We start from the raw sequence: 9,562 nt of genomic DNA on the forward strand, positions 1-9,562 counted from the left end.
TTGCTGCTTGTCAACCGCTCTGGACTGCTGGTGAAGCTTCTGTGTATTAAAGAGAAAGTTCAGAGTAGAGGAAGATCACTGGACGCCACAAACTCTCTGAAAATCACTTGCTTTTGCCACTTAAGAGCAAATCTGACTGTACGAGTGGTTCTTGCATGAGGCTCATTATCTCCATGTCTGATCTGTTACCTCCTCTCCGTTAGCATCACAGACACGCCGGGCAGGTAGCCGCGCTGTGTGCAGCTCACTGATATCACATCATGTGACTAGTGGTTGTTCAGCATCAGTGTGGGTCCTCCACCCTGAAACATCACCTGGTGCAGCAGCAGCAGCAGCAGCAGCAGCAGCAGCAGCAGCGGCGCTACGTTTGTTTGGAGAAGCCACTGAACTGCTCAACACAGACACACACAGACACGAGGATGGATTCACACAGAGGAATGAGGCGGTGCGCTGTACTGAAGACAGACAACAACGGGAGACGGGAGGAGAGAGAGAGACACACAGACAGAGGGATCAGCCTCTTTTTTCTTCCTCTACCGCATCCCTTTCTCTCCCCTCACCTTGTTGGGCTTGACAGCTCTCTGCAGGTTCTCGATCCATTTGTCTCTCTCTGCAGCTGAGCGACACGCAAAGCACTTGGTTCCCGATGCCGTAGTCACCTGAGGTTATAGCCAACGGTAAATTCAACAACCACAGCCATTAGTCACTATGGAGACTGCAGCTAAGACGCCAAAACAATGTCTTGTATTCACGCTGAACCTTTGTTATGCTCCACTAATGGAAAGCTGACGGAAAAGCTCAGAGCTTATTTCATGTCAAAAAAAAAACAAAAACTCCTCTTTTCTTTTCACATCACTTTCACTTGTCAACATATGTGGTGCCACTTCCAGCTGTGTGAGTGCAGTGTGTCCAGCTCACCTCAAAGCAGTACTCCTGTCCCAGGATGCTGGAGTGCACAGGTTTGATGATGGCGTCCTCATCCAGAGTGAGGTCCAGCGCCTCGGCGGCGCTGCTTGGAGACAGCAAGGACTCATGGGAGTGGGACTCTTTGAAGCTCTGCATCAAACGGGTCCTGGGAGAGCGATAGTTGGTTAGATGTGGAGCGAGGAAGGCGGCTCGGGCTTCTTTAACAGCGAACAAGAAACTATAGGAGATCTCTTTTTGTCACACATCTAAAATGTGGAGCCTTTCATTTTCCTCTTCATCTCTGTGAGCAGAAACATACGAACATGTGCTGCCCGGCGTGAGCTGCAGGAACACCGGATCAATCAGCTCGTCAGGCACCATGAATCTGGTCCGACATGAAGTCTGGTTCCTTTAAGACGTTTCCATAAAACGGTCGTAACAGCAAACAGCCTGAGACGATCTTCTTTCTAAAACACGTTTCTTTAAAACAGAAATCACGACTTTCATTTTAGATTTCAGCCGCCGTCACAGACTTATAATAAATCTGAATGTTTAATGTTTGAAACCAAGCCTTGCTTCTGATCAGGTACAGTTTATAGACGCTTCTTGCTTCAATTTATTGATTAATTTGATGTGACGTCATTTAAAAATTAAAAAAAATTCTAATGAAAAAAATCTATTTTACACTTTGTCTATTTATTTATTTACATGACTTGTCTTCTGCTAAACTAAAACCATCCACTCAGATGCTTTCATGATAATAAAGTCTAATCGGTTTTTAATCATTTCTATCTATTCTTTTTTTTTATTTGCCTTTATTTCACTCTTCTGTGTTGTTATCAGCTCATCGGTCCTCATGAAGCTCTTTGAACGGCACTGAGCTGCGTTAAAGCTGCTAAAGTTTGACTGATTGATGGAGCTAAGTCATAAAAACTAACTAACAATTAGTCAGAGCCATTAACCTTGTTTCACTGACACACAGTAGAAATAAAAAATAATTAAAGTGTCCCATTGACATTATTTGACAGGCAGCTGTGAAGCCACGCGCTTCATTAGCAGAATCCTAAAGAAGATCCAGTAGAACCCAGTGAAGTGTTCCTCTGCTCTTAATCTGAAAAGCCCGTTAAAGCCTCGTTTGAAATGGAAATGACTGCTTGTGTCATGTGAGCAGTTCAAAAGGGTTTCGCTTGTTCCTGGAAACCAAGAAGTTAAAAGGACGGATGCATATTCAGCACATCAGCAGACAGACAGACAGACAGACAGACAGACAGACAGACAGACAGACAGACAGACAGACAGACAGACTGACCCACGGCTTCCCTCCAGGCTGCACACGCTAAAAGTCTACAGACAATACTGTAAAATCATTCTTAATAACATCATTAATCCAGATGCACAGGCTCACGCTAATCAGTGAAGGGAGCCTCTGCTGAAGCCCATCCATCACTCTCACCTCCACGCCCACGCACACATGCATGCATCCAGAGCCAGCAGACACTCACGACGACACGAGGAGTCGAACCGGAGCGCGAGGAGGGACGCTCAGGTGTGATGAAGCCCCTCGGAGGAGAACAGGGGGGATGGAGTGGAGGAAAAAATGAAAGAGAGAAAAGAGGCTGTACGTCCTGGGCTCTGCGTCCGGCGCTCAGCTCCTGCCTGCTCGCTCTCCTGCTGCTTTTGTCTACGTTCAATCATAGCGCTCATCAACAGAGCACTGATTACATGTAAGGGACCAGGGGGGAGAGAAACACAGAGAGCGAGGGAGAGATAAAAATAGACCCAAAGGAATGAGTCAGATTGAGTGGAGAAGAGAGAGGAAGAGTGGGGGAGGTCACGGGAGGATGAGAGGGAGGGAAGACTGAAGGGGAGAAGGGCTGAGGCTGGGGGATCGAGGGAGGAGACCTCTCACAAGAAATCATGTTAATTATGTAAACAGTGGATCCTTTGGAGAGGAAGAAAGTGAGAGTATGGATGGGAGGGGAGGGGAGGACGCTGGAGTCGGGTCGGACCGGGTGACGGCGCCGAGAGGAGAGCAGAGGAGCTGGAGAAGAACGAAGCACACACCTGAGAAGAAACCAACCTGGGCGGCAGCGGCGATGCCCGACTAGAAACAAGGAGCCCGGGAACATGTTCTGGGTTCTGTGGACCTGAACTGAATCAGAACAGGCCCAACAACAAACAGCACACAGAAACAGAACTGAGGTCAGAACAGCTCCGGTCCGGTTTCTATCAAACTAAATATGAAAACCAAACTGTTGTTTATTCAATAAAGTTTGACAAGAAACTAACTGACGGTTAAATAAATGAAATATAAATATTTTTACATAAATGAGCATCGACTGACTTTGTGATGCTGCCTTCAATGAACCTGAGAAACAGAGAATCAGATATAAAAATCACTTTGGACCAACAACAAACAAAAGCTTTCAGGCTGATGTCAGGTTATGAAACCTGATCAGAATAATCTAACTTTAGTAAAAAAAAAACTCTCTGATTATTGCCAACTGATTTAGAACTGAGGGGTCTAAGAACAAAGTTGTAACTGAAACGTTATCGTTCTCATTATTTAAACTCCTGATGCTCCTGAACTCACCACCTCCGCTTAGAGGAGCTGAAACACCCAAAGCACAGCTCAGACTGATGGACGGTCTTCAGCTTTACGGGCTTTCAGTTGTAAACTGAAGAACAGCGTCGGACACATTTAATGTTGACCTGATGGTGGCGCTAAAAGAATTTAGAATTAAGTCCTTCATGGGAACGTGTCGTCCAGCTGGAGTTCATCTGTCCGCCCGTTATTTCTGTCCACTCGCTCACAGGGAGCTGCTGGACTCGTCCGGTCCTGACCTGAAGCCTCCTCAGATGACTTAAGCTGAATAAATGAAGCCGAACTGGACTGAAGCCTTTCACCGGGAATCTGATGCCAGCGCTGGACGGAGAGTCACAGGATCTCCACAGTTATAACACTGAAGCACGAGGGAACCGTGAACACTGGACCAGACTTCATGGATGTTTCTGACTGTCATCCTTGGACCTGGGCTGCATGTTGGCTTGGTGGTTAGCACCGTGGCCTCACAGCTAGAAGGTCGCCGGTTGGCGTCCCGGTGAGGACACCCGGGATCTTCCTGCGTGGAGTCTCCATGTTCTCCCCGTGCAGCGTGGGTTCTCTCCGGGTTCTCTGGCTTCCTCCCACAGTCCAGAAACATGTTGAGGTTAATTGGTGATTGTAAATTGTCCGTAGGTGTGAATGTGAGTGTGCTTGGTTGTCTGTCTCTAAGTGTAGCCCTGTGATAGACTGGTTACCTGTCCAGGTGAACCTGCCTTCACCCTGAGTCAGCTGGGATAGGCTCCGCCCCCCATAGTGAGGATGAAGGTGTAGAGATGATGGATGGATCCTTGGACCCACATCATGAGTTTTATGTTTCTCTGTTTTGTGTCATTAAAAATGGATGAAATCTTCGTTTTCACATCATTTGTTCAATCTGAAGACGTCACTGTGGGTTGAGGGAAACATCATTTTTCACAATCTTGAGACGTTTTATGGGACAAACAGTGGATCAGTGGTCTGAGACGTACTGAGCAGACTGACTGATAATAACACTGTTAAAATGTGAAGGACAGAAAACCTCTTACACCTGGATTCAGGTCATCTCAGGACACAAAACTATCAGAAACCAGTCTGGTTTCAGCGTCCTGCCCGAGCCGGTTCTGGCATGCGGAGCGGCCGAGGAACAAACCCCCAACGCTGCAATCAGCAGACAATTCGCTCCAGCACCTGAGCCACAGCTGCCTGCACATCTTTACACTTTCCGAGGTCCTCGCAGAGCGCCGACATGCTGCCGAAAAACAGGCTCACATATGTTTTTAGTACCAGCAGGGGGCTGTGTGGCACAGAGGCATGCTGGGTTGTTTGCACAGGACACCCAGACCCAGTGTGCTTCTGCTTGTTAAAAGGAATTATTGAAAAATTATGTGCAAAAATGTGCATCGCTGCAGGTTTTAGAGCCTGTTTGGGAGCCCAGAGGCACGTTTATGTCTGCATGAATTTTCAGTCCATGCTGGAAAAAGACAAACCTCCCTGGATAAATAAAGATAAAAAAAATAAAATAGAATAGAAATGAACAAAAGCTGCAGATGTTCGGCAGCATCCTGACAGAAAACATCCAGAGTAAAGCAGGAGCTGTGAAAATGAATACGAGCCGTGAGGGCCTTGGCAAACAGCCTCGACTTCACAAGGCTCTTGACTTTTTTGTCCGTTCTGTCTCCTCAAACCAGCCGGGGATAATAGACATCCACACGCTCCCCAAATGAATAAATCATGTAGAAACGCACCTTGGCAGACACCTGGCTGGGGAAAGGTTTCAGCCTCTCCTGAGTGCACTTCTGGCCTCTGTGTAGATAACACAGATGACCTTCACATGGGAAGTTTAAGTTGGCTGTCCGGTGGATAAACTAAGTGGACAGAATCTGTTCTGATCCTCGTTCACTTCGACGCCGCATCAAGCTCCTCGGCTTTGACAGTTCTGTTGCTTGTCGCCATCTTACGGGATGTTTATCGGAGTGTTTGGGCTCCGGTCTTGTTGGATAAACTAACTAGAGACTGTCGCCAAATAAATAAATGATTAATTGAGAAAATATTTGGCAGTTTAATAAATAATGAAAAACGCAGCTCCAGACGAAACGCTGGAGTGTTTCTGATGAAAGTGGGTGAGTTCAGGGGAAGACAAAGCATGATTCCTGATTTATCTAAATGATTACACAACATTGATTAAAGCAGATAATAATTAAATGTCAGTAACCCTGATAGGATGGACAGCTGAGGTGAGCAGTACGTCCCCGTCAGTCATGCAGCGGTTACGTGTTGTCATATGTTGTTTAACCCTATGAGCCCGGATCATTGGACTGTTTGACTCTTATCCTGGTCGTTATAAAGGTCAGCCACACATGCTGTAAGTTATTGTTGTTCATTGACATGGAAGCTCTGCAGATCTCTGTTTGATGTGTAAACACTATTGAATCAAATATAATGGCAGTCCTCACTGAAGATAATGCAAAACAATGCACAAAGAAAACCTGGTCTCATCACAAAAGCTAAATTCTGCTGTTTATGTTGATCTGTGATGTGACTCATGACCAATGAGGACTTTGTGATTCTACAGCAGAGAAGCAGGTAGAGGATAACAACGGGTCAAGAACTGACTTTATAAGATAATGACTTCAGTGTGTGCAAATATCATATGGAGCTAGCATCACTGCAAAGCATCAACATTATATTAACTTATCTATACAGTAGTGAGTTCATGAGTAACTCAGAGAAGTGATGGAAGGGTTCAGGTTTAGAGCTGGAAGCAGGTTGGAACCATGAATACAGTCATGACCCGATGATCCGACACTAAATGTAAAACCTTCTTCTATGTCGGATATCAAGGCTGTGGGATTGTCCAGACGGAGGTCCAGATACGAGGAGGGCTTGATGCTGGAAGGCTCATTAGTTGTTCATTATTGTTCATAGTTGGTATAATAACTAGTAGGGCTGGTCCCAGTAGAACTTTCTGCTCTCTGGATGTTCAGGCCCAATTAATGATGAATATCAGAATGTTCAGTGCGGTCGGGGGACACTTCCACCCCGGGGCAGCGCTCTGACGGGGTGGAAGTGTCCAGAACACACAGGCAGTACTTGGCTGCTGATGCTAGTTTAGTTAGCGCTCACACTTCTGTTTCCTCCATCGGTGGCGGTGGGGGAGTGGCAGATACGCTCCACCGTTACCATCCATGTTTACTTCCATAAACACTGAGCACGCTCGCTGCGTGTGACGTCGTCGTGTCCTCTTCTGCGCATGCGGGACACTTTTGGCTCGTATGAAGTTCACACAGCAGATCACATACAAGTCGCATTGAAGTGGAAACGTGAAGGAAGTCACAAAGAAATCCTCATTGAGCATCAAGTCCTGCAGTGTGAACGTAGCCAATCTGTGGGATTGTTCAGTCAGATAATACGCCGTCATCCTGATTGGTGACATTAAATGTCATGTCGGAGTCACAATCCAAGGCTGTCGCTATGTTAAGGCTGTTTTTATGGCTTCTGTTGGTTTTTCCTAAAAGCCTGTCGGATAGCAGGTTTAGGATTGTTAAGGGTCGATTATCCAGTCACGTCTGTATATTTGATTTAAATTCTAGACTGTCTTGAACTCTTTGTCACTGGAAAGATCACGATGTGCCGATTGATCTGATGTGTGCTGCAGCTGCACAGTCGAGAAGCAAAGATGTGAATCTGGATGCCAACGGTTAAAAGAATATGTTGTTTTAAAGTTCTTACTAACGTATATGTGTCCGTACATCAGCAGTCGTGTGTGGCTGACTGTCACATGTTGATGTATTCTCCACGTAACCAAAGAAAAGTCTCCGTCCAGAGACAATAAATCACATCGTATGTAAAAACCACCATGGTGTCAACACATCTACACTTTAGTCCATCATAGCTGTTGAACAACCACAACCTCTAAAGTTTCCCATCATACATCTCATCTTTCATCCTCTTTTCTCACCTTCAAAATAACAGCCTCTGTAAAAAACCTCCAAACTATAAATTGTGAATCCGGAGAGTTTCTTTCTCCAGAACCCTCCGTGTTCCTCCTGTTCCTAAGAAGCCCGGCTCTGCCACAGCACCGTACACGATACAGAGGAGGTATAATTAAGCACATCTCCCACTGACTCATTATGGTCTGTACAGCCGCCATATGGCTGTCTGCTGGTTGCTATGGTGAGCGAGGGGATGTGTTTTTTTTTTCTATCGCCTCAGCAGAGAAACGGTGACGGTGCCGAGTGTTTTAACTGTAAGCGACGCTGCGGCGAGACACGAGAGTGTAAAATAAACAGTAATTTATAAAAATGATCGGCGGATACAGACGGAGAAACGTAGAGACGTCGAGGGAGATGGAAGGAGACAGCTCGAGATGCTGAGAGGCAGATACAGAGACAGACAGATGGAGATATACATGGATAAAGACAGATGATTTATATTGGTAGAGGGACGATACAGACAGAAATCCATACACACAGAGGGCTTTAGATAGAGAGATCCTATCCCAGCATGCATTGTGCACAGCCTGGATCAGTCAGCAGCCACAACAACGGGGCTGGATGACATAACAGCAAACGCTGTATTCCTGCACTTCTAGCTCCTACTCAGTGAGGCCGTCCCCGTCGCTCACACCATAAAACCCACATCTCTGGCTGACTGACGCTCTCCATCCCAACACGCTGCTTAAACCGTCTGGATTGTAGAAGCAGAGATAAACTGCAATAACATTTAACAACCAAAAAAACACAGATTACATACATCCAACGCAGCCAGGCAGCCCACAGCCCATCACTCGCTCACTGACCTGTCTTGGTCGGCACTGCGGAAGCGGGGGAGGATCATGTGGCGGAAGCTGCTAGTTCGGTCCAGTTTGGGCTGACTCTTGGCCCTCTTGATTGAGCCCTTCAACCTTCTACTGAGGAAACTCTGGAGCGTGGCGAACGACGACGAGGAGGAGGAGGAGAGCGGCAGCAGATGGAGCAGGAGAGGGAGGATGGTGTGAAGTCACAGAGACCGAGACGTGGTCGGCGTGGGTCGGAGAGAGATGACCGATCGATGGCGTGATTTGAGGAGAAGCGTGAGGCAGGTGTGGTCATGGGACAGGAGTCAGTGTGGTCGTGTTGGATAAATGTAAGCGACACAAAAATCAAATGGAGACGCACACAAATGAGAGACATGATGCGTGATGGGGAGAGCACAAGGTAGATTTATTATTCACAAGAAGTCGTCCTGCACATGTTGGCCTGCCACAGAGGACTGCAGTGCTGCAGCAGCTCCTGTGGTGGGCAGTGTTGAGCCACACAGTCCGACTGCAGCAGCAGTACCGGATGCAGTCGGTCCTGCACGAGCTTCCTTAAACGATTCACTGATCTTGAATCCAAACCAGAACACTACACACAGTATGCTCCAGAGTGATGGTTAGCTTTCACCATTTAGTGTTACAGACGTCGACACTGTTTTGTTCTTCTGCATGTTTCTGGAGATGCATCATTTACTGACAACCTTCATTCAGGGCAGAAATCCACCATGTTTGCATGCACGCTGCCTGACTTCAATAAAATGAATCAGTTTTCTTGTTTACACGCTAAAAACCTGATCTGCAGCTTGGATTAAGTCATGACTTTGTTTCAGGACTTTTTGGTATTTTATTTTATTTTTATCTTTATTTTTAAAAATATTAAATTTTATTTTTTATTGCCACTGGATGCAGGCACCGAGCACATTTCACTACACATTGCTCTGTGTATAACTGTGTATGTGACAAATAAAGTTTATCTTTATCTCTTATCTTTATAACTCCTAAAGTGAATCTGATTGGACGAGCTGGAGGTTCTAGTGCAGCGTCCAGTCAGTGTGAGGATAGAAAGAACAAAAACAGGAGGACGATTGGTCACTTTGTCCGTTTGTTTAAAGAACAAACTGCAAGTTGAGCTTTTTACTAAATTCATACGTATTTTTTCCTTTAAAAAGTGAATGCATAACGTTATACGGTCTGAGGCCCATAAAGACTTATTCTGCCTTCATGACGTCACACAGCAGAGCTGACGAGGCCTCTGGGCAGCAGCAGCTGGTAGCGAA

The 9,562-nt window shown here is 46.2% G+C and overlaps 1 protein-coding gene across 1 annotated transcript in view; it reads right to left on the reverse strand.

Annotated features, from left to right (window-relative positions):
- Nucleotides 1–9,562, reverse strand: part of syngap1b (synaptic Ras GTPase activating protein 1b) — a 190,987-nt gene that overhangs the window by 44,176 nt on the left and 137,249 nt on the right. The window contains exons 5-7 of the mRNA XM_008281155.1: nt 8,289–8,410; nt 919–1,072; nt 561–659 (exon numbers count right to left, since the gene is read on the reverse strand). Coding sequence (XP_008279377.1) covers nt 561–659; nt 919–1,072; nt 8,289–8,410 — 375 coding nt within the window. The remainder of the gene's footprint in view (nt 1–560; nt 660–918; nt 1,073–8,288; nt 8,411–9,562) is intronic.

The sequence above is a fragment of the Stegastes partitus genome, unplaced genomic scaffold (assembly GCF_000690725.1).
Source record: "Stegastes partitus isolate 25-593 unplaced genomic scaffold, Stegastes_partitus-1.0.2 Scaffold225, whole genome shotgun sequence".
NCBI classification, from domain to species: domain Eukaryota; kingdom Metazoa; phylum Chordata; class Actinopteri; family Pomacentridae; genus Stegastes; species Stegastes partitus.